Source organism: Nicotiana tabacum, chromosome 8 (genome assembly GCF_000715075.1).
Source record: "Nicotiana tabacum cultivar K326 chromosome 8, ASM71507v2, whole genome shotgun sequence".
NCBI classification, from domain to species: domain Eukaryota; kingdom Viridiplantae; phylum Streptophyta; class Magnoliopsida; order Solanales; family Solanaceae; genus Nicotiana; species Nicotiana tabacum.
In genome coordinates this window covers 159,228,095-159,252,822 of record NC_134087.1, presented here as the reverse complement: position 1 = coordinate 159,252,822, position 24,728 = coordinate 159,228,095, and the positions used below count along the sequence as shown (strand labels likewise).

The following is a 24,728-nucleotide window of genomic DNA, read 5'->3' as shown; positions in this document are numbered from 1 at the left end:
TGTGGATACTGGAACATCTCTGCCACCGTGTCGGGTATATGAACTACGGCATGACCGGTTTGGATTGCATCGAAGAATTTGAAAGTCGAGTGGCGGGGGTTGAATTTCCAGAGGGTACCGAAGCTTGGTTTGCCCACTTGAGTTCTTTAACTTCGGATAAAATTGAGTGGACGTTCGGATGGCTCCCTGCCACCGAAGTCATATACATGTCAGCTAAAGTGTGCTACTTTCTCCTAATGGGCATCCGGAGCATCCAGCCATATACTCCTCACAGGGTTTTGTGCCAACTAGGAAGATTTCAAACCGTCCCCCATGACGAAGATTTGAGTGTACATGTCGTCGAATTGGGCCCAAAGGCTGTATTTCCAGAAGGAAGAGTTCGCCAAGTTTGGAATGAGTGCAGATTTCTCGAACCCAAAACTATGGTGCGGGATCTAGCTAGAGGTGAGGTGGACCCCAATTATATGGTTTGGTTTGGCAAAAGATTTCAAATTCCTCGAGAGCCCGAGAGACCTGCTAAGAGACCTCATGTCCAACAATTCACTAACGACTCGCAGGAGCAGTGGGGCTGGTTGGCAAAAGAAGAAAGCTATAGGGCTAAGATAAGTAAATTAGAGGGACAAATCAGGGACCTCAAATTTGACCACAGTATCCAAGCTGCCGCAGATGAAGGGGAAAAAAAAAGCTAACTCAGGAAAACGAAGCTCTCAAAGCTCAAATCCATAAAATGAGAATAGCTGCTAGAAACCCGGAAAGAAGCCGGGCAGATGAAAGGCTTACAGGCAGTCTGAGAAAGAAAGTACTTGAGTGTCAAGATGACCTAGAAAAATCTGAGGCTAGTCTAGCAAAAGTCCGAGCACAATTGGTAGAGAATGCAGAAGGGTGGGCAGCGTTTGTGCGACAAATGAAAAGAAAATATGAGGGGACAATCGCCAATTTAAAGAGAAAGCAAATCACCCTTGAAAATGAGGCGGACAAACAGGCCAGGAATTTTAAAGCCGATAGGGAACATTGTTATGCTTTGATGGCCCAAATGGACGAAGATATGCAACAATTGCGGAATCAAAATCATTATGACACTCAAGTGTTGGAAGCCCGGAATCAGCAAATCGGGCGTTTACTTCAGGAAAAGGGTATTGTCCGAGAGAGGGTTAGAGCCATTGCCGACTACATCGTCATGAAATGCCACGCATGTGAGGATATGACTCAGACCACTTTCTTCGCTGCTGTAATGACATTTGTCCGCCAGATAATGAGTGATTTGGAGCGGCTTCAAGGGGATCTCGCACGTAGGCCCGTGAGACAAAATGATGTCCCACGGGCCCCAAGAGTCGAAGCATTGATGTATTCATGATTTTTCACTTATTGAGTCTGTATTTTGGAAATTATTTTTAGTCTGTTGGTAGTTTTAAAATTCCAAGAAAATGAGTAGTTTGAAGTCTTTTGTAACAGAAAGTTTAGGAGTTTTATTAATGAAAATTTGAAAATTCCCAAAAAATTGTTTCTTTATTTTTCGCAGTTGTTTTTCTTGAACTACGTAATGATCTGATTCACGCAGCGTCGTGATACATAGGCAATACTCATCGGATTCGGTCATGATTTTTGTAAATAACTTAAATAAGAGAGGGATGTGAAAAAGAGAGCCAAAGAAAAACCAAAAGAAAAACGAAAAAAAAGTGCAAGGAAAGAGAGGAAAGAAAAGAGTGGAAAATGGGAATAAGAGGAGAAGTACAAAAGCCAAAAGTGGAAAGAAAAAGAAAATTGGGAAAATAAGAAGAGTCGGGATGAAACATGCAGCCGTTGCGAAACATGTAGAAACACATTTAACTGTATAGGTGCATCACACCCCAACATGCGATTTCCTATGTGTTAATTGCTTCAAACTAACTAGTTTGTTTTCTACTATTGTAAAGGTTCTATAGTAAGGTGGTTGGTTTTGTGGTAGTCTGGCTTCACATTCATACTTCATAAGGTCAAAAGGAAGCGTTGAAATGTCTTCGGAAATTCCTCTGCCAACAGTTCCTATTCCAGAGGATAGTCCGATCTCGGCCATCCCAACTTCTGAGTCAGCAACGGCTGAGGAAAATAGAATTTTGCGTCTCCACATGATGGAAATGTGGGACGCCTGGGCCAATGGAAAAGAACCGCCAAGTGCGATCCCTGGATTTCCTGAGCTTTTTCCAGGGCAAGTGGGACCTCCAACATCCCCATAAGTTATCCAAATACCCCACTGGGATATCCTACCATTTCAGCCCACTTTGCTAGAACACCTTCTGAGGCCCGACCCCCAGGTGTTAGCTTCAAGTGCGGCTTCAAACATATTCACCGCGCCACCTTGTTCAGCTACGACACAACATGCTTTACCCAGGCCTAACTTTGATTCATCTTCCTTCACATTTCAAGCACCATCTTTCCCAGTGGAACCTCCTCAGTTTCCTACTTATACTTACCCTCAACCACCCCAATTTGAGTTCACTGCGGGGCAAGAAAAGACCATCAAAACTCCTGATCAAGAATAGATTATGAGGAAGATGAGGAGTATGGAACAGAGTCTCAAAAGCATACAAGGCTTGAGTGGACAGAAAAGTGTATCCTATGCCGACTTATGCATGTTCCCTCATGTGCACCTACCATTGGGATTCAAAACCCCAAAATTTGAGAAGTACGATGGGCATGGTGATCCTATTGCTCATCTCAAGAGATATTGCAATCAGTTGCAAGGAGCCGGTGGAAAGGAAGAACTACTCATGGCCTATTTCGGAGAGAGTCTGGTTGGCATCGCATCTGAGTGGTACATGGACCAGGATATATCCCGCTGGTACATCTGGGATGATCTTGCTAGAGATTTCGTCAGGCAGTTCCAGTACAACATTGATATTGCTCCAGATAGGAACTCATTGACAAACTTGAAAAAGAAATCCTCAAAAAGCTTTCGAGAGTACGCAGTTAAATGGCGTGAGAAGGCATCCAGGGTAAAGCCTCCGATGGATGAGGTTGAAATGGTCACAGTTTTCCTTCAAGCTCAGGAAGCTGACTACTTCCAAAATATGATGTTCGCAATGGGTAAACCGTTCACTGAAGCTATCAAGATTGGCGAAATGGTTGAAAATGGGCTGAAAACGGGTCGAATTCTAAGCCAATCCGCTATCAGAGCTACCTCCCAAGCCATTCAGGGTGGGTCTAGAGGAATAGCAAAGGGAAAGAAAAAGGAAGAAACATCCATGGCAGTGTCGGGTGCAAGGAGAAACTGTACTCCCAGATCCCTTTTCTCATAAAGGACCCCACAACACTATTACCCTCACCAAGACTTGGACTATACTCCTCAGCCATACTCGGTCATGAATGCTCAGCCTTATGTCCGGCCACAACAACAAGCCAACAGAAATCAAGCTCCATTTCCTAGAAACCAACCTCCTTACCAAACCCACTAAAACCCCCGTCCTCCACAAAATAATTTCCACCCTCATGAACCGCCCAAGAGGCCAAATTTCACACCAATTGGCGAAACCTACTCCAACCTGTTACCAAAGCTTGTTCAAATGGGTCTGCTACAGCCTGTTCCTCAAACCAGGCAAAACCCAGTATCACCCGCTTACAGAGCCGGTACCCGATGCGCCTATCACTCAGGGGCAGAAGGGCATGACACGGATGATTGCTGCACTCTGAAGAGAACCGTGGAGAACTTGATAGAACAAAGGAAGATAGTGCTGAGGGATGAAGATGTTCCCAATGTGACCAACAACCCACTGCCAGCCCACAACAACGGGCCGGTAATTGGAATGATTTGTGAGGATAAGGAATTTGACCCAGCATTAAAGGCCATCATTGCCATTGCTGACGAAGAAAAGAAACCAAAAGCTGCCCCGAAGCAAGATAAAGGGGAGAAAAAGAAAGAAACCACCCCTCCAAAGTCAGAGAAGAAAATTGAAGTTGAGACTGGGGGAACGCCTCCCAAAGATGGTGTTCTCTACGTCCCTCAAGGCCGTAAAGAAAAGCAGATGACATTGAGTCCTCCCAGGAGATTCGAGCTGAACAAAACAACCCAGAAGTATGTGCCCAAGGGGGCTTATGTGATGCGGGGGCCAATTAAGCCATCGAAGCTGAATGAACCCGTGGTTATTGGACGCGCGCCACAGAAGCCCATGAAAGATCCTACTGCTGTTCCCTGGAACTACAACAAAACGGTGGTGACATATAAGGGAAAAGAAATCCTAGGAGAAGTTCAAGAAAATAACCCTGTTGAAAAGTATTCCAATTTGGAAGAGGTGAACAACGCTACTAGAAAGCGCTTCCCACTTAAGAAACTCGTGAGTGCCGAAGAAGCGGAGGCTTTCTTTCAAAACATGAAAATGGCAGATTATGAGGTGATTGACCAACTTCGAAAATTTCCCGAACAAGTCTCCTTGTTGGCTTTGTTGATGAACTCTGCTGAACATCAGAAAGTATTGATCAAGACCCTTAACGAAGCATATGTGCCTGTTGACACTTCTGTAGAGCAGTTGGAGAGAATGGCAGAAAGATTTTTCGCAATCAACCAGATCACTTTCAGCAAAAATGATTTGCCCTCAGAAGGGGCCGCACATAACAAAGCCCTGCACCTAACAGTCAAATGCAAAGGGCACTACGTGAAAAGGGTTATGTTGGACGGAGGCTCTGGAGTAGACATTTGCCCACTTTCAACTCTACAGCGCATGGAAATTGGGACCGAAATAATCCGACCCAACAATGTCTGCATACGTGCCTTCGATGGCATCAAAAGGGACACAATTGGAGAGATCGATCTAATTCTGACCATCGTCCCAGTAGACTTTGAAGTAACCTTCCAGGTTCTAGACATGGACACATCCTACAACTTTCTTTTGGGGAGGCCATGGATTCATGCAGCGGGGGCTGTACCCTCTACTCTTCATCAGATGGTGAAGTTCGAGCATGAGGATCAAGAGATCGTGGTCTACGGAGAAGATGAGCAATCAATTTATCGGGACCCATCAGTCCCAAATCTTGAAGCAAGAGAGGGGAGTGAGCACATAGTTTATCAGGCTTTTGGAATTGTGGTTGCAGACCAGTACAAAGAAGGAAACTCTTGTCCCCAAACCTTCCTTTCTAATGCATCAATCATGGTGGCCAAAGAAATGATCCGACATGGCTTCAAACTGGGGAAGGGACTTGGGAAATCATTGCAAGGGATAGTTGAACTTATCACCCTGCCCACCAGTGAAAAGTTCTTCGGGGTAGGCTTCCGACCCACTCCAGCTGATATAAGATGGGCAGATGATAGAAAGAATGATGGTTGGGTCTTGCCTCAGCCGGTTCCGCATCTGTACAGAACATTTGTCAAGCCAAAATACCAGAAGAAAGAAGAAGATGAGGCCTTTACTGCCGAAGAGATTGAAGAGATTTGTGGGGCAATGAGGAAGATACTATATGAAACCCATATGGTCCAGCCAGGGAGGGCTCAAGCACCGCTGAGGTGCTGTATATGGGACCCAATGCCAAGCTGCAGAATTGAAAGGCTACGCCATTCCCAATCAGGCGGGAGTCCCGGTAGACCTGTCCTGCCACTTTTTCTGCATCGCGAGTTATGTCAGGGTGTAACTCGAATGTTTTTCTTTAGTTTCTTGTCTTTTAATTTCCAATGTAAACCCTGTTATCTTCAAATTCAAAGAAATGAAATCATATTTCATCGTCCATCCTTCTTTATTCTTTCTGATTTTGTTATTTTTTCTCTTTTTTCTTTCAGCTCTAATAATGTGGCTTTAAATAACATGACATGCTTGCGGACTTCATGCCCAGATCCAAACACGCTGTCTAACTACGAAATAATGAACCAAGAACCGGAATATGATGAAGAAGAGGCTTTTAAGGAAATAAATCAAGAATTAGAACAATTTGAGAATAAACCTAAGCCAAACTTAAATGAAACCGAGCCGGTTAATTTGGGTAGCTCTGAAGAAGTCAAAGAAACCAAGATAAGCATTCATACAGATGAAAGAACCAGGGACGCATGGATCCAACTTTTGTTTGAATTCAAAGATATGTTTGCTTGGTCTTACGATGACATGCCAGGATTAAGTGTTGATTTAGTGGTCCATAAGTTGCCAACCTACCCCGATTATTCCCCTATCCAGCAAAAATAGAGGAAGTTCAAAATTGATATCAGTGACGAGATTAAAGAAGAGGTCACAAAACAGTTAAAGGCAGGAGTGATCTGAGTGGTCCGATACACCACATGGCTGGCTAATATAGTTCCTGTGCCAAAGAAAGATGGGAAAATCCAGGTGTGCGTTGACTACCGAGATCTGAACAAAGCAAGCCCCAAGGACAATTTCCCTATGCCAAACATCCACATCCTTGTTGATAACTGCACCAAACATGAAATACAGTCTTTTGTGGATTGTTATGCAGGATACCACTAGGTGTTGATGGATGAAGAAGATGCAGAGAAGACAGCTTTTACCACACCTTAGGGCACTTACTGTTATAGAGTCATGTCATTTGGTCTGAAAAATGTCGGGGCAACGTACATGAGGGCCATGACTGCCATTTTTCATGATATGATGCACCAAGAGATAGAGGTGTATGTGGACGATGTAATCATCAAATCCAAAACCTAGGATGACCACGTTCGGGACATGAGAAAATTCTTTGAGCGGCTACGCAAATATGATTTGAAGCTGAACCCAGCCAAATGTGCATTTGGGGTACCATCCGGCAAACTCTTGGGATTCATAGTCAGTCGGAGGGGCATCGAGTTAGATCCAACAAAGATAAAGTCTATTCGGGATTTGCCTCCTCCAAGAACCAAGAAAGATGTTATGAGTTTGTTGGGAAGATTGAATTACATAAGTCATTTCATTGCTCAGTTGACCTCCACGTGTCAAACCCATATTTAAGTTGTTAAAGAAAGATGCGGCAATCAAATGGACAGTTGAATGTCAAGAAGCTTTTGATAAAATCAAGGAATATCTATCAAATCCGCCAGTCTTGGTCCTACCTGAGCCAGGGAGGCCTCTGTTCTTGTACCTGACCGTCTTGGAAAATTCTTTTGGCTGTGTCCTCGGCAACATGACGTGACCGGAAAGAAGGAGCAGGCCATTTACTATCTGAGCAAGAAGTTTACTAGTTATGAAGCCAAGTACACTTTATTGGAAAGAACTTGTTGTGCTTTGACATGGGTCGCTCAGAAGCCGAGGCATTATTTGCAAGCTTACACCACCTACCTCATAACCAGGTTGGATCCTTTAAAGTACATATTTCAGAAACCAATGCCCACTGGGAGATTAGCAAAGTGGCAGATCTTGCTCACGGAGTTTGACATAGTCTATGTCACTCGCACGACAATGAAAGCCCAGGCATTAGCGGATCATTTGGCTGAGAACCCGATTGATGATGAGTACCAACCTTTAAGAACTTACTTCCCAGATGAAGAAGTAAATTCAGTTGAGGCAATATCTGAAGACACTCATGCTTGGAAAATGTTCTTTGATGGGGCGGTAAATGTAAAAGTTGTTGGAATTGGGGCAATTTTGATCTCACCCACTGGTCAGCACTATCCAGCCACAGCTCAACTTCGGTTCTTCTGTACAAACAACACCACCGAGTATGAAGCTTGCATTATGGGTATAAACATGGCAATCGACCAAAATGTCGAAGAGTTATTGATCATGGGAGACTCAGATCTGATTATCCGGCAAGCCCAAGGAGAATGGGAAACCCGAGATGTTAAGCTTATCCCTTACAAGAAGCATGTGGAAGACCTCAGCAAGCGATTCAAGTCAATAGAGTTCAAGTACATTCCTCGTTGTCACAACGAATTAGCCGACGCACTTGCTACTTTGGCCTCAATGCTGCCGTATCCAGGCAATGCTCACATAGATCCCTTGGAAATTCAAATTCGAGAAAGACATGGTTATTGTAATACAATTGAAGCAGCACCAAATACCCAACCATGGTACCATGACATCAAAAAGTTTCTGAAAACTCAAGAATACCCCGAGCAAGCCAGTGAAGACCAAAAGAGAACCATTAGATGGCACGCGAGTGGTTTCTTTTTGAGTGGGGATGTCTTGTACAAGAGAACTCCGGACCTCAATTTGTTAAGATGTGTTGACGCAGAAGAGGCTGGAGGAATCATGAATGAGGTACACGCAGGAGTATGCGGGCCCCACATGAATGGGTATGTTTTAGCAAAGAAAATCCTTCGAGCGGGTTATTACTGGATGACCATGGAAAAGGACTGTTTTAGTTTCGTTCGGAAGTGTCATCAGTGTCAGGTGCATGGTGATTTGATTCATGCACCTCCCACAAAACTGCATCCCATGTCTGTACCTTGGCCATTTGTTGCCTGGGGCATGGACGTCATTGGGCCAATCGAGCCAAAAGCCTCAAATAGACACAGATTCATACTAGTTGCCATTGACTACTTTACAAAATGGGTTGAAGCAATAACTCTCAAGTCTGTCACCAAGAAAGTTGTGGTAGATTTTGTGCACTCCAATCTTATCTGTTGTTTTGGCATTCCTGCAACTATTATCACAGACAATGCTGCAAACTTGAATAGTCATTTGATGGGGGAGATATGTGAGAAATTCAAGATAATGCACCGGGACTCTACTCCTTATTGGCCTAAAGGCAATGGTGCCGTTGAAGCAGCAAACAAAAACATCAAAAAGATTTTGAGAAAGATGATTCAAAGTTCCAGACAATGGCATGAAAAGTTGTCGTTTGCATTATTAGGATATCGCACTACTGTGCGCACATCAATTGGAGCCACCCTGTATCTTTTGGTTTATGGCACAGAAGCCGTAATACCCGCCGAGGTTGAAATCCCCTCTCTCCGAATCATTGTTGAAGCCGAAATTGAAGATAGTGAGTGGGTTAAAACCCGTCTGGAACAATTAACCTTGATCGATGAAAAGCGAATGGTTGCGGTCTGCCACGGGCAGTTGTACTAACAAAGAATGGCTCGTGCCTATAACAAGAAAGTGCGGCCTAGAAGTTTTAAAGTGGGGCAACTCGTTTTAAGGCGTATTCTTCCCCATCACCAGGAAGCAAAAGGAAAATTCGCTCCTAATTGGAAGGGCCCATACGCATCAGAAAGATATTGCCGAGAGGAGCATTGTATCTGGGCGATATCAAAGGAAATGATCCTGAAGCAGCTGTAAATGCGGATGCAGTCAAAAGGTACTATGTTTAGTCTTTCTATAACAACAACATTGTCCGATTGGGAGGACGAAGGCTTTTATTCTCGTTACCCAAACACTATCTACCCTTTGCAAACCCATTTGTGCCGGTTACTCTTCTTTGATTGCCCTCTTTGGAACTTGAAAGTGTTATTGAAAAAAAAAGAAATGAAAAAAAAGGAAGAAGATGTTTTCCTGAACTACGTTCGACTTGATTCCGAAAGGATATGTAGGCAGCCTCTCTATGGGGTTCAGTCACACCAAAATAAAAATCCAAATTACCTCAAAAGTGAAACTGGGGCAGATGTTGTAATAGTCCTGCGATAATCCCGCTTGAATGGTTCCAAAGTTGTAATTCGATCCAAATCATTTTTACCCAAATCCTTTCAAGTCCTTCCGATCAGTCGGTGAGAATGTTCAAGGATCAGAGAATACAGCTACTTGGATCCGATGCAATAAAAATGAGAGAAATAAAATGAGAGAGTCTTATTGGTGAAAACCCACACGGGCACCATAAGGCGACGGTGAGCAGAAAAATTGAAAATGAGAGATCCTGGTTAGTGAAAACTCGTAAAGAGTACTATCAGGCGACGGTGAGAAGAGAAATGAGAGAGGTTGATTGGCGAAAACCCGCAAAAGGTGTTGTCGATCGAAAAGAAGACACCCCCACCACTGAAAGAGTCCTGGCCAGGTTTCTCGATTTGGAGATGTGGTTCACAATGAGTTGGATAGTTGTGCATATCGGGTATCCAGTCCAAGAAGCATGTCATGTCTATTGAAGTCTGCATGCACCCCAGATAAGTCCTTCTTTCCCCCAAAAGGGACGCTTCTCCTTAAATTCATTTTTTCTTGTCCTTTCTTTACTTTTCCTTGAATCCCTTTCGATCTAACTCTGTTCCGAAACTAATACAAAGAAAAGGTGGCAAGATTGGTTTTACAGGGTTTTGTTTAATAAAAGCCAAGTCCAAAGAAAAGTACCCAGCCTCAGTGGGTGCATCAAGTCGATCCCAACTGGCCATGATAGCCGATGCTCTAAAATCAGAGTTATTGAAAATGAAAAGAAATCCAAAGTCAAAAGCCCTTAGAAGCAGATTAAAATGAAAGGGCCAAAGCCCTATACGGGTGAGCCGTCATGATAAATTTTGAAAAGTTGAGTTCCTCAGTTTTTGGAGAGAGACCAATCTTTAAGAAAAGCCAGCAAGCGGCAGAGGTTCTCGCCAAAAGAGTTGGGCCGAGATCAAGTGATCAAAAACAATGAAGGCCACAAAATCGACCACCGTTTAAAACAAACAATTGTTCTTTGTTTGAAAATTGAAACAGGTGCAATCCAAAGCAACAGTGCAAGAAGCAGGTGTAACCAAAATGAAAAAAAAATGTGCAAGCGCTAGAAATAGCTTAGCAACAATAATCAACCCAAAAGGGAAGTCTCCTCCAAATTCTTTCCTGCATTTTTTTTACTAAAAAATGAATTGAAACAAAATAGATAAGAAGAAAATAAAAAAAGGTAGTTTAGAAGCCCCAAAATCAATCTTTTACCCTTTTGCCAACATTAGGGCCTTCGTTCCCTAGTCGCATTTTGCCAACATTAGGGCTCCGATCCCTGAGTTGAGATTTTTAGACATAGGGCCTCCGTTCCCTAGTCGCATTTTGCCAACATTCGAGCTCCAATCCCTGAGTTGAGATTTTTAGACATAGGGCCTCCGTTCCCTAGTCGCATTTTGCCAACATTAGGGCTCCAATCCCTGAGTTGAGATTTTTAGACATAGGGCCTCCATTCCCTAGTCGTATTTATTGCCAGCATTAGGGCTCCAATCCCTGAGTTGAGATTTTTTAGACATAGGGCCTCCATTCCCTAGTCGCCTTTTGCCAACATTAGGACTCCAATCCCTAAGTTGAGATTTTTTAGACATAGGGCCTCCATCCCCTAGTCGCCTTTTGCCAACGTTAGGGCTCCAATCCCTAAGTTGAGATTTTAGACATAGGGCCTCCATTCCCTAGTCGTCTTTATTGCCAACATTAGGGCTCCAATCCCTGAGTTGAGATTTTTAGACATAGGACCTCCATTCCCTAGTCGTCTTTTACCAACATTAGGGCTCCAATCCCTGAGTTGAGATTTTTAGACATAGGGCCTCCATTCCCTAGTCGCATTTTTTGCCAAGATTAGGGCTCCAATCCCTAAGTTGAGATTTTTAGACATAGGGCCTCCATTCCCTAGTCGCCTTTTGTCAACATTAGGGCTCCAATCCCTGAGTTGAGATTTTTAGACATATGGCCTCCATTCCCTAGTCGCCTTTTGCCAACTTTAGGGCTCTAATCCCTATTTGAGATTTTAGACATAGGGCCTCCATTCCCTAGTCGCCTTTCTTTTCCAACATTAGGGCTCCAATCACTGAGTTGAGATTTTTAGACATAGAGCCTCCATTCCCTAGTCGCCTTTTTGCCAACATAGGGTATCCACTCCCTAGTCGAGGTTATTTTAGATATAGGGCTCCATTCCCTAATCTTTTCCTCCTAAATACACGCAATCCTTACTTTACCGCTTTCAAAACAAAACAAAAAAAAAGTTTAGATTTTAGTTACAAATAATTTACGAAATTTTCCTAGTGAAAACTGGGGCAGAAAAATTTCGTTCGTTTATTTGTTTTGGTGTCTGAGCAGGTTTGGCCTCGAGGCACATGGTCTGAGACAACCAAAAGAATGAGTCTCAATCCAAAATAAAGAAAAGAAGAAAAGGACCAAAAAGAAATGAACTCAAAGTGTTGATGTAGAGAAAGATGTGGACTGTTCAAGATATGATTGAAGTCACAAGCTTTGCATGTCCCGCCTTGATCCGAAAAGCTGAAGAAGAATGAACCAGCAGTTGCAGCTAACGAGCATCAAGATTCAGATCAGAGTCTGCCGGAAGAACCAGTCAAGATCAAGGACAAGTTTCACAAGACTCATAGATAGGAATCTTGTAACTCATAGCTGATAGGCTTGTTTAGTTTCTCTTTGATTTTTGATATAATAACAGGATCACGGACCCGAGCCTCGACGGAACCTCACTCGACTCCTCAACTCATCATTCCATCATTTTTCTTGAACTACACGCGACCTGATTCCCTTATAACCCGGGATATGTAGGCTGTCCAAAACCAAGACTCGGTTGCACCCTTTCTCTTTTCTCTTATCCTTATTTCTTATCTTTTGAATAAAGATATGTTAAAAAATTAGTCACATGGCTCACCTTATCTTTGCTTGAAAACTCTTCATGTTTCCAAGCAAAGAGGGGCAGCTGTGAGCACCTAATTTTTGACAATATTTAATTTTTTTTGTCACTTCTTCTATGTAAATATTTTAGGTGGTTTTAACATACAAATTTTTAGCTTTGTTATACTTTTTATTATATGTTAAAAATATAAAATTTTAGAAGGTGAATTATTACTATTACTATTATTTTATTTTTATTCTTATTTTTAAATAATAATAAAAAATCCAAAAAATATTAATTTTTTTTTAAATTTTCGGGAGAGATTTAAAAAAATAAGAAAAATGGAAGTATGGAATTTAAAAAAAAGATAAGGTAAAAGTTGGTGGAATTCTCTTTTAAAAAAGTAAAAGAAAGTGAAAAATTAAAAAAATAAACGTAAAGTTTTGTGGAAATTTTTAAAAATAAAAAGTAAAAGAAAGTTGAAATTAAAAAATAATATAAAGGTAGCTGAAAATTTTAAAAAAATTTAAATTAAAATAAAGTAGAATTGTTTAAAGAAAAGTAAAATAAAGTGGATTGTTTTTTTAAGAAAAGTAAAATAAGTGAAATTCTCTTTTAAAATTGTAAAAAAAAGTGGGATTTTAAATAAGATAAAAGTAATTAAAGTTGGAATTTAAAAAATAAAAGTAAAGAAAGGTGGTAATTCTTTTTATAAAAAAAGAAAAGCAAAATGTAAGTGGGATTTCTTTTAAATAAAAAAATAAAAAAATTAAAAAAAAATTTGAATTTTTTTGAAAATTCTCCTATAAATAGAAGAGAAATATTTTAAGAAAAGAATAGAAGAGAAGAGGGAAGAATATTGAGAGAAAACAAATTTTTTTCTTCTATGCTAAAGAGAATTTCTACTAGTTTTATTCTTTCTACCTATTTCTTTCAACAAAAAACAAACATATAGCCATTCATTACCTTATTTAAAAAAAATACCTCAAAAACAGGAGCTAAATCACACCAAAAATCAAATCCAAAAGCTTCAAACTCAATTTAAAAGATAGCCCAAAATACTAGCCCGAAGAGGTCGAAGTCGAGTTCGGTTCGAAAGGTTTCCGCTCGTTGCCTCTGATTGTGGTTCATTTGCACATTAAATTTGATGGTTGTTTGCTCCATATGTATTGAATAAGATCTTCATCTATAAAAGGTTCATTCTTTTCTTAACCAATGTTTCCATTATTTTTCTTTCACCATATTTCCTTTTGATTTGTATATTATATTTTGGTTATCTACCAACTTGAAAGATATGAACAAAAAAAATGAAGGAAGAGCATCAAGAAATAGAATTCGTGAAAGACAGAATGAGTTTCTTCAATGAGATTGTAGTTCATAGGGAAAGATAGGAAAATGTATTCAAAATGGAGAGAGAACGATGTAATAGCTTGGATCCAAATTAAAGGATGTTAAGTCAATATCAAATTTGATACCGACATGGGTGATTAGGTCCATAATAACTCAAATCATATATTTCTTCAATAATAATTCCATATTCATAAATCATGACCTTGCAATAATCTCAAAGTAGTTTTAGGAAGAAACATAATCATGAATATTTGTAGTTTGCTTTAAATTGAATACAATCCTTTTAGAATAATCGAGGCGCGCCATGCCAAATAAAATCTCAAAACTCATGGCCCTCATTTAATTAATTTATTCCTTAGAAATCGAGGCGTGCCATTTAGTTGAATTTTCCATGGCCCTCGCAAACTTGAAAGTGTGCAGTTGCTTTAGGCGCGCTATTTTTTTAAAAAAATATTAATTTCCTAAACTCGGGTTGCATTTTATGTGACCCAAATCCAAATCTCAACAACGTTAGATAAAATGTGTCGTGGACCGCGGGTGCATTTCATGTGACGTGGTTCAATACGTGTTTTATATGACGTTGAATTTTTCCAAAAAAAATTTAATTAAAAGCGGCTAATAAGTTAAAAATATACCATAGGTTGAAACATGTTTTAAAAATCAGATAATAGGCCAATTGTAATAGTTTAAGCGACCGTGCTAGAACCACAAAATCCGGGAATGCCTAACACCTTCTCCCGGGTTAACAAAATTCCCTACTTAGAATTTCTGGTTCGCAGACTTCAAAAGGAAAGTCGAAATTTCCTCGATTTGGGATTTAAAATAAATCGGTGACTTGGGACACCAAATAAACTATCCCAAGTGGCGACTCTGAATTGAATAATTAATCCCATTTCGAATAATGTCACTTAAATTGGAAAAACTCCCTTATATACCTTCGGGTGTGTAAAAAGGAGGTGTGACAGTGATTACTCGGGAGAGATTCATGATAATTTGAGTGTTCATGGTTGATAGAGATATGTTGGTAAATCGATATGAAACATAAACAGAAGGGATTCCATCAATAGGGGAAATCACCACCTTAGAACCTTCTCATTATTGTTCACAACTTAAGCATATTTAGTTTACAACTGTTTATTGACTTTCAATCTTAGTTATTAAATATACCATCAACTGTTATTCACAACGTTTGGGGAATTTGATTCTAAAGAATTTAGTAAGTCCAACAAAAATAATTGATAGGTTAATTCTCTGTGGATTTGACTGTGGGCATAAATACTCAGGTTATATTTGCAACGTCCGCATTGTCCTTTTGTACGACATAGTTGGGCGTGATCAAATTTTGGCACTGTTGCCGGGGAATTAATGGTGTTATCAATTACAATTGAAAGAAGTACAAAAATTCTTATTGTAGTCATTTTTTCTCTATACCCAATTTTTACATTGAAATTTTAATGTTTGTTGACTTGGTTGCATATGTGCATGCCTAGAAACTCATCGAAATCTGGTGAAGTATTTGAAGCATTATCATATCCCGAGAAAGTTTTCAAGACCTTGAATCGGGCTAATCAGAAAAACAAACAACAACCAACAACTGCACAATTCGAAACAGTCATGGAGGATCACGAGGAAAACCCAGCGGTACCAATAGTGCCAGAGGCTGCTCTCTATGACTGGGCACAACCCATAGCTGAAAAGCTGTCCACAGTCATTGTAGTTCCGCAGATACAGGCTGAGTCATTCCAAATTACGAATAACATGCTGCACTTGTTGCAGAACAAGGGACTATTTTTGGGGTCGCAAGTCGAAGATCCTCAGCAGCACTTGAAGAACTTCCTCTCTATCTGCAAAACCCAAAGGCAGCCCAATGTAACTCCTGAAGCAGTCAAGCTGTTACTGTTTCCATTCTCAGTGACGGGAGCTGCCCAGACTTGGCTAAACTCACTTCCCATAAATTCTATAACAACTTGGGATGAGTTAGTCAGGCAATTCCATAACAAGTTCCACCCACCCAATAAGACTGCTCAACAAATTGATGAAATTTTGAGTTTTAAACAGAGATCAATGGAGACACTACATGAAACATGGGAGCGCTTTAAAGGGATGCTAGTTATATGCCTGCACCATGGTATTCCAGATCTGATGTTGGGGCAGCGATTTTACACGGGATTGTCAGATAGCGTGAAGAACATTGTTGATGCTTCAGCTGGTGGAGCATTTTTGAGCAAAACATGGAGAGAAGTCCAGCGTCTGCTTGACAAGATGGCACAAAATTTGGGATGGACAACCAGGAATGCACCTATCACTCCAGTGATTCACTCAGTGCCCTTAGATCCATCCAATTCTATGGCTGAAAATATGGCCACCTTATTGACACAGATGAGTATACTCACCAAAAAGGTGGAAGAGTCAGGGCAGAAGTAGCAGGTACATATCGTAGATACTACCAATGGGGGCTTGTGCGCATCTTGCATTAGTCAGCCAATCAGTAACCAATGGAATGCAGAACATGATCATCACCACTACCCTGAAGACATGAATTATGTGTCTAATTATGGAGGCCAGGGACAGGGTGGTCAGAATTGGGCGAGCAAAATCAGCAATATAGGCCAGTCCATCCACAGTTCAACAATGGAAACATGGGAGGTATGATACCCCCTAACAATATGGTACCTTACCCAAGGCCACAGGGATATAATAATCAGAATCAGTAGCAGGGGTATCACCCTCCTCAGCAGCAGTATGGTGGAAGGCAAAAAGATGGGTTTGCTAGACTTGAGGCAATGATGTAACAGGTTATTGGGTCTAATGCAAAGATTAATGAGAGAGTGGATGCACATGATGCATCAATCAAGAATTTTGAAGTGCAGGTGGGCCAAATTTCTATGTCTCTGAACAATCATCCTCATGGGACACTACCTACAAACACCTAGATAAATCCAAAAGATCAAGGCCCAAAACAGCTGATGGCAGTAAGTCTACGTAATGGCAGAGATCTGGATGTAGAGGAAGAGAGGGCTCGAGAAACTAGACAAGCTGAGACACTTATACCAGTGCCCATTGAGCTGGATGAGTCAACGAAACTGACGGAGGTGCCAGTCCAGCCTGCCCAGGAAGAAAATAGCATCCAGAATGCGACCAAGAAAGAAGCTGAGACAATCCAGGAACTAGTAGTTGAGATAGCAGCTGATAAGGATTAATCCCAGTTGATTGGGAAGAAGAGACCTCCTGTACCTTTCCCTCAGAGGCTGGCTAAGTATCAAAATGAGGAACAATATAAGAAGTTCTTCGAAATGCTGAAAGAAATCCAGGTAAACATACCATTGATTGAATCTTTGAAGGAGATGCCTGGGTATGCAAAAATGATGAAGGACTTGATGTCCCGAAAGTTTGATTTCCAAGACTTGGCCACAATTACTCTTACTCAGACATGTAGTGCAGTGGTGACTAGACCAATTGCAAAAAAGCTGTCTGACCCAGGGAGCTTTACAACTCCATACACTATTGGTAATTTTGCTTTTGCTAAAGCACTGTGTGATCTAAGTTCCAGCATCAATCTTATGCCCCTGGCGATTTATAAGAGGCTGGGCATTGGAAGAGCTAGACCCACCTCTATGTTGTTGCAGCTGGCTGACAGGACAGTGAAACGACCCTCTGGTATACTGGATGATGTGCTAGTTCAGGTAGGGAAATTTGTATTCCCTGCAGATTTTGTGATCTTAGACTGCAGAGTGGATGAAGAGATTCCCATAATTTTGGGAAGACCATTCTTGGCCACATGGAGAGCGCTCATCGATTGTGAAACCGGGGAGCTCAAGATGAGATTGAACGATGAGGAGATAACATTCAATGTGCAGAAATCTATGAGGCGACCAAGTGAATTAGCCAATTGTTCTCTTATTGATGCCGTGGATGTAATCGTGGAGACTGATGATGAGGTGCTAACCATTGAGGACCCCCTTGCTACATGTTTAATGAATTTGGATGAGGTGAATGGAGAGGAACTGGCGGAATAGGTATTGGCATTAGAGGGTAGAGGGTTCTGGGATAGAACTCTAGAATTTGAGCCCTTACACTTGGAAAATCGAGAGACTCCTCTAGCCAAGCCATCTATCGAAGAACCACCAAAGCTGGAGTTAAAGCCATTGCCCAACCATCTCAGGTATGAATTCCTTGGACCTAACTCCACATTACCTGTTATTATCTCATCTAGTTTGTTAGATGTGCAGGCGCAACAACTCTTGCAAGTACTTAAGGAGTGCAAGACTGCCACTAGGTGGACCATGGCAGACATAAAGGGGATCAGCCCTACCTACTGTATGCACAAAATTCTACTGGAAGAGGGACACAAACCTTCCAGGGAACACCAAAGAAGGTTGAACCCCAACATGAAGGAAGTGGTGAACAAGGAAGTAATAAAGTGGTTAGACGCGGGAATTATCTTCCCAATCTCTGACAGCAGCTGGGTTAGCCCAGTTCAATGTGTACCTAAAAAGGGTGCTATGACGGTAGTTAAGAATGATAACAATGAATTGATCTCTATAAGAACAGTCACGGGCTGGAGAATTTGCATGGATTATAAAAAGCTAAATCTAGCCACCCGGAAAGACCACTTCCCACTTCCCTTCATTGATCAGATGTTAGACAGACTGGCAGGGAGGTCACACTTCTATTTTCTGGACGGTTACTCAGGATATAACCAGATTTCCATTGCACCGGAGGACAGAGAGAAGACCTCTTTCACTTGTCCTTATAGCATTTATGCCTTTCGGAGGATGCCCTTTGGCCTATGCAACGCACCCGCCACATTCCAATGGTGCATGATGGCCATATTTAATGACATGGTAGAGGACATAATGGAAGTGTTCATGGATGACTTCTCAGTGGTGGGGAATTCATTTGATGAGTGCCTGATAAATCTGACGTGTATGCTGAAACGGTGTATCGAGACTAACCTGGTTCTGAACTGGGAGAAGTGCCACTTCATGGTACAAGAAGGAATAGTCTTGGGACACCGGGTGTCAAGCAAAGGAATTGAGGTGGATCGTGCTAAAGTGGATATAATAGCAAAGTTACCTCCTCTAACTTCAGTCAAAGCAATCAGAAGCTTCCTTGGGCATGCCGGTTTCTACCGGAGATTCATAAAAGACTTCTCAAAAATTGCCAACCCTCTCTATAAGTTGTTAGAAAAAGATCACCCTTTCTTGTTTTCTGATGATTGCAGGGTAGCATTCGAGGAGCTGAAAAAGAGACTGGTCACAACACCTATCATTGTTGCCCCCAACTGGGAGCAGCCATTCGAACTCATGTGTGATGCTAGTGACTACATAGTGGGGGAAGTGCTGGGACAGCGGAAGGACAAGCTGATGCATCCAATCTACTATGCAAGTAGAACGCTGAGTGGAGCCCAGCTGAACTATACGGTGACTGGGAAGGAGATGTTGGCTGTGGTGTTTACTTTCGACAAGTTCAGATCATATCTGATTGGTTCTAAGGTAATTGTATACATTGATCATGCAGCTCTCAGGTACTTGATTGAGAAGAAGGAGTCTAAGCCATGCCTGATGCGTTGGGTGTTGCTGCTGCAAGAATTCGACCTTGAAATTCGTGACCGTAAGGGCATAGAGAACCAAGTCTCTGATCATCTATCAAGACTTGAGGGAGCTGAAAATGCAGTTGAGGTTGAAGATATTCTGGAAACCTTTCCAGACGAGCAGCTGCTCGCTACTAATCTTGAGAAAGTGCCATGGTATGCAGATTTTGCAAATTACCTGGCCTGCGGTATAGTTCCCTATGACCTTTCATCTGTACAAAAGAAAAAGTTTTATCGTGACTGCCGCATGTATTATTGGGATGAGCCTTACCTGTTTAGAATTTGTGTCGACAATATGATCCGGAGGTGTGTCCCCGAGATAGAACAATCTTCTGTTTTGCAGGCTTGTCACGCATCGGCTTATGGAGGACATTTTGGAGGGGTCAGGACAACTGCGAAAGTGCTTGAGGCCGGATTCTTTTGGCCAACAGTGTTTAAAGATGCGCACCAATGGGTGAAGGGATGCAATGAATGTCAGCGGACCGGGAACATATCCCGTCTCCATGAGATGCCCATGAACCCAATTCAAGAGGTTGAAGTGTTTGATGTCTAGGGGATTGACTTCATGGGTCCCTTCGTCAGCTCCTATGGCAATAAGTACATACTTGTTGATATGGATTACGTGTCCAAATGGGTAGAAGCTGCAGCGTTGCCCACTAATGATGCAAGAGTGGTGGTAGGGTTTTTGAAGAAGAACATATTCACCAGATTTGGGACACCAAGAGCGATTATCAGTGACGGAGGCACTCACTTCTGTAATAGAGCTTTCGAGAAGTTGCTTGCAAAGTATGATGTACGCCACAAGGTGGCTACCCCTTATCACCCGCAAACTAGTGGGCAGGTTGAAGTGTCCAACAGAGAGATAAAGAGTGTGCTAACCAAGACTGTGAATGTCACAAGAACTGATTGGGAGAAAAAGTTAGATGATGCACTCTGGGCCTATAGAACTGCTTTTAAAACACCGATTGGTATGTAACCATATAAGTTGGTGTTCGAGAAGGCCTGTCATTTGTCAGTGGAACTTGAACATAGAGCATGGTAGGCACTGAAATAGCTGAATCTTGACATCGAGGCTGCGGGCACAACGAGGATCACAGAATTGCATGAGCTCGACGAGTTCAGACATCTTGCTTTTGAGAGCACAAAGTTGTACAAGGAAAGAATGAAGAGGTTGCACGACAAGAACATTGTGGAGCGAAATTTCAATCCTGGAGATATGGTGTTGCTTTATAACTCACGATTAAGGCTATTTCTGGGTAAACTCAGGTCACGATGGTCTGGACCATTTAGAGTGGTCGAGGTTTTCCCTTCAGGTGTTGTCGAGATTGCCACAGAGAAAAACTCTCGTACATTTAGAGTCAATGGGCAGAGATTGAAACTATATGTAGGCATGAGCGAACCAAAGGAAGTGTCTAAGCTACACCTGACTGAACCACAGAGGTCGAGCAAGCCTTAAATGTGCTCATCTGCGTCGTGCCACGACGTTAAATCAGGAGCTGCGTGGGAGGCAACCCACGAATGTGTTGTAAGTGTAATGCATAACTTCATAAAAAATAGTAGCAGGTACACGCCCAGAGCGCGATCCCAGCGTAACAACGGAAGGACCGCGGTCAAATACCCCCTCTGAAAGAGGTCTACCGCGGTCCCAGCATAACCGCGGTAGGACCGCGACAGACCAGCGCGGGCCAGGTAAGTGCAGAATTTTTTTTTCTCTTTTTCCTTTCCCCCCCCCCTTTTAATAAACCTAACCCCCCACTATTCCCCCATCCCCTTCTTTCTTCTCTTCTCTCTTTCACACTCTCTTATCCCTCAAACCCCCATTGTTGCCCCTCCTTTCTTCTCCATCTCTCTCTCTCCACCACCTATCCCTTCCATTCATCCTCAAGGTAAGCTTCTCTATTCTTTTCTCTTTCTTTTATATAACTTAGTGTAGTGTTTAGTGTAATTTTTTTTTACTTTCTTTCTTTTCTTTCCTTTTCTCCATTATTTGCTTCTTTTGGCCATGCTTGATGTTTAAATGGTTGGGTTTTCATTGTGCTTAATTTGGGGGCAATTTTTAGAAGGTTTGGAGGCCTAAACAATTTTTTTAGGGTGAAGCTTGGTGGAGGGGTCTAAATGGCCGAAAATTGGGGGTGTGTTGTAAATTTTTGGAGCGCTTTGTGCCCTTCTTAGTTTGTGGTGGTGGTAGCATTTGACATGATTCACTTGTGGGAGATTGTGTGGGGTATTATATGGCGGAATTGTAGAATTAATAGTGCTGTGAGGGCAATAGTGGAGGTTGTCAACTTTGGGCACCTTCCTAATTGGGTATACTGGTATTGTTTGACAAAAGGAAACTGTTTGGTGCCATCGGGTGGCGAAGTCTGAGTACCCATCCGACTGGCACATATTAGGATGCATCTGATTGTTACCCTGAATTGTCTACAGGTAATATGGCCCAAAAAAGGCGAAAGAGCTCGGCAAGCACTTCCCAAATGCCCACATATGATGCCACCAGGTTCCAGTAACAAGAGGCCGAGGACGCGTTTCATGCTAAGGCCACCAAAAGCTTTATCCCTGAGATTCCTGTTGACAGGGCTTCCCTCCGTATGGAAAAAGCAGACATGTATGAGGAAATCAGACGGAGGGAGATGGAGTTCTTGTTTGATGAACCTGAGACGACAAACCCGATGATAGTCCAGGAGTTCTACGCGAACTGCCCGGAAAATTTGTGTCGGTTTGTGATTGTGTGGGGCAGGGTGGTGGATGCCTCAATTTTGAAGATTCGCCAGGTCTTGCAGCTGCCCCAGTTCACTGGCGACATTGATCATTACTACGACGCCCAAGGGGTCACTTGGGACACTATGATTGAGACAATCTACGCAGGGGGTTGACCAATCTGGATAAAGGAAAACATTACCCTTCACTCCAAGTCGTTCACACATGAGGCTAAGTGCTGGTTTACCATTATTTGCAGCCGGTTATTGCCCACGGACAACAAAAAAGATGTGAACCACCTACGGGATCTATTGGTGTGGTGCTTCGTCACCAAGAAAGACTTTGATGTGGCGAGAATTATTGGAGATGAAATAATCCTTCGGTCACCTCTGCTATCTAAGGGGTTTTACTTCCCCTCACTTGTGACGAGGTTGTGTCTGCTGGATGGTGTTCCCACCAATCCTACAGATGGAGCTTTGCCCGTAAAAGCAGCATTCAGAGCTTCAAAGATCACAGTGGGCAGAGATGCACCCACAACCATTGAGCTTGATGATGAGGATGACGCCCCAGCACCCATGGCACCATCCAGGAGATCCTATGATGGAGCCGGATCCTCTCAACAACCTCATACTGGGGCAGGGTTCTCTAGATCACAGTCCATCCGACCCATGTTGCATTCTTTGGAGGAAGAGGTGGCAGATCTTCGCTCCTCGGTGGATGGCCTGCATGTGCATATGGATGCCATGTCTCAGCGGCATACCAGGTCTGAGAGTCGGATGCTAGCTTGGTTCCGTGCTTTGGGAAGGGCTTGTCATGTGTATCCCAGAACCGTCTCCGACTCCGAGTGACGCTCAGGGAAGTCTTCTTACCCTTCTGCACTTTATTTGTGTTATGACATGGGGGCATGCCATATTCTTTTTGTGTGGGGTAGGAGACTTGCTTTAGTAGTGTATTGTTAGTGTACATATACATTGGTTGTAAAATAAATAAATGTAGGAGACTCTTCCTAAGGACGGACCACTTGGACAGTACTCTTGAGGGAAGTAGTCCATTTAGATTTTTTTTTATTTTTCTTTTTAGGTGGTGTATTAATTCCTCCTTGGTTTTTCTTTTGACCACGGTTCTTTTCCAAGGGCTTTTATTGAACCGGGTTAGGTAGATTTTTCTTTAATATTTTTAGGACCCTTAGGACTCTATTGGACCAAGAAGGGTGAAGGCAAGAATGCAACCCGTAATGTACACACCTGCAAATAACTAAAACGAACTTGAGGGTGCGACGTCTAGGATCGTTTGTAGACTCGTAATTTTATGCCTTAATTCTGCACACCTTGTCTTTCTTGAACGCTCACGTGAGTGTGTTGACAAACTAATTCGGAATAAGTTCCATGCCAAGTGTGTGTGAGATAATACTTGTATTCTGTGCTTGCATGCGATACCTAGAACTTGCCCTGTGTGTTTGTAAAGCGAAATAGAAGTTGTTTGGCCTTAGAGATGATTGAGGAATTTCCTTGTGTAGCTTGTATAATTATGAATCCACCTGTACATATTGCCATAGTTAACCCCTTCGAGCCTGAAGCATGTTCTTTGAGAACCTTACAACAACCTACATCCCTGTGTTTGAATAGTTTGACTGTTTGAACCTGTACCTCCTAGAAGCACTTGAATCGTTAAAGAGCATATAAAAGTCAAAGTGTGGGGTAGTAATGAAGTGGGAAAAGAAAATCAGGAAAATACTTGAATGGTGCAATGGATGTTAAAAAAAAAAAGAGGTCAGTTGCACCTAAAGAAAAGTGGGGGTAGCCTATGAAACAAGCGTGGAAGAATGATTGGGTTGAACATGGAAATTGGAATAAAGGGAACGATTGCATTAAAAGTGCTTAGGGAGGTTAGTCACTATATCCAAATATATCCTACCCGTCCCTTAACCTACATTATAACCAAATAAAGACCTCTTGATCTTGGACTGAACAACTCGATTAGTAGAGTATTACACTAAGGGTAAGCTTATGGTGTATCTGTGTGGCATGTGAATGTTCTTTGCTGAGAGTGAGTGGATTCGTTCTATCTATAGTTCCTTGTTGCTTGATTTTATATGTGTGGAACTTCTCTCAGAAATATGATGTGAGGGCATGTGACTCAGGAAGAAAAAACGAGTTTTCACCTCTGTTTAGAGTAACTAGAGTAAGCACGAGTGTGACATGGCATTAGAGTCTTCATCTGAGGTGTGGTTGTTGCACTGCTTAGGTTATTCTTTCATAATGGCGGGTGTGACATAAACTGGGTAATGCATCGAACGATTAGGCCTACAAGTCTGGTTCAACTTGCTCGAGGACGAGCAAAGATTTAAGTGTGGGGTGTTGATAATAGGTGAATTGGACTATAATTAGGCCCTAAAGAACCACCTTCTTGTATAGTTTTTATGGTAAAAAGTGATAACAAACTGCTCTGATTAGTGCTTTTCATGCTTTGAAGGCTATATACAATAAAAGAAGTCTATGGAGTACTTTTGGGATCAATTACGGAGAAAAAGAGGCCAATCTTACAGTATCCGCTAAGTGCACCACGCGAAGGCAGCAAAAACCAGAACTGGAGATGGACTGCCACGGTCCCGGCGCAACCACGGTCGGACCGCGATAGAAGGCTGTTGCGGATTCTGAGAGGCTAGTTGGCCGCGGTCCTGGCGTAACCGCGGTAGAACCGCAGCAGGAAGTAGAAA

The 24,728-nt window shown here is 42.3% G+C and overlaps 2 protein-coding genes and 1 non-coding gene across 3 annotated transcripts; 2 read left to right on the top strand and 1 right to left on the bottom strand.

Moving 5' to 3' along the window:
- The first annotated feature begins 2,984 nt into the window (after positions 1 to 2,984).
- On the top strand, positions 2,985 to 6,430 carry LOC142163373 (uncharacterized). The gene is made up of 4 exons (XM_075220651.1): positions 2,985 to 3,101; positions 3,555 to 4,826; positions 4,914 to 5,320; positions 6,406 to 6,430. Exons 1-4 carry the CDS (start codon positions 2,985 to 2,987, stop codon positions 6,428 to 6,430), a joined length of 1,821 nt encoding a protein of 606 aa, XP_075076752.1.
- A 1,198-nt stretch (positions 6,431 to 7,628) lies between these two features.
- LOC107762996 (uncharacterized) lies at positions 7,629 to 11,883 on the top strand. Its single transcript, XM_075220650.1, has 2 exons — positions 7,629 to 7,951; positions 11,841 to 11,883. Exons 1-2 carry the CDS (start codon positions 7,629 to 7,631, stop codon positions 11,881 to 11,883), a joined length of 366 nt encoding a protein of 121 aa, XP_075076751.1.
- A 3,864-nt stretch (positions 11,884 to 15,747) lies between these two features.
- LOC142163637 (small nucleolar RNA R71) lies at positions 15,748 to 15,854 on the bottom strand. Its single transcript, XR_012694583.1, has one exon. It is a non-coding gene; the product is annotated as a small nucleolar RNA R71 (small nucleolar RNA).
- Between the last annotated feature and the right edge of the window lie 8,874 nt (positions 15,855 to 24,728).

Excerpts from the sequence above, each read along its gene's own strand:
- LOC107762996 (XM_075220650.1), top strand. The coding sequence starts at position 7,629 with ATGGCAATCGACCAAAATGTCGAAGAGTTATTGATCATGGGAGACTCA. Across the intron at positions 7,952-11,840 it reads GCACCAAATACCCAACCATG|GTTTGGCCTCGAGGCACATG; the intron begins GTACCATGACAT and ends GTGTCTGAGCAG.
- LOC142163373 (XM_075220651.1), top strand. The coding sequence starts at position 2,985 with ATGGATGAGGTTGAAATGGTCACAGTTTTCCTTCAAGCTCAGGAAGCT. Across the intron at positions 3,102-3,554 it reads CTATCAAGATTGGCGAAATG|CCTGTTCCTCAAACCAGGCA; the intron begins GTTGAAAATGGG and ends GGTCTGCTACAG. Across the intron at positions 5,321-6,405 it reads CCTCAGCCGGTTCCGCATCT|GATACCACTAGGTGTTGATG; the intron begins GTACAGAACATT and ends ATTGTTATGCAG.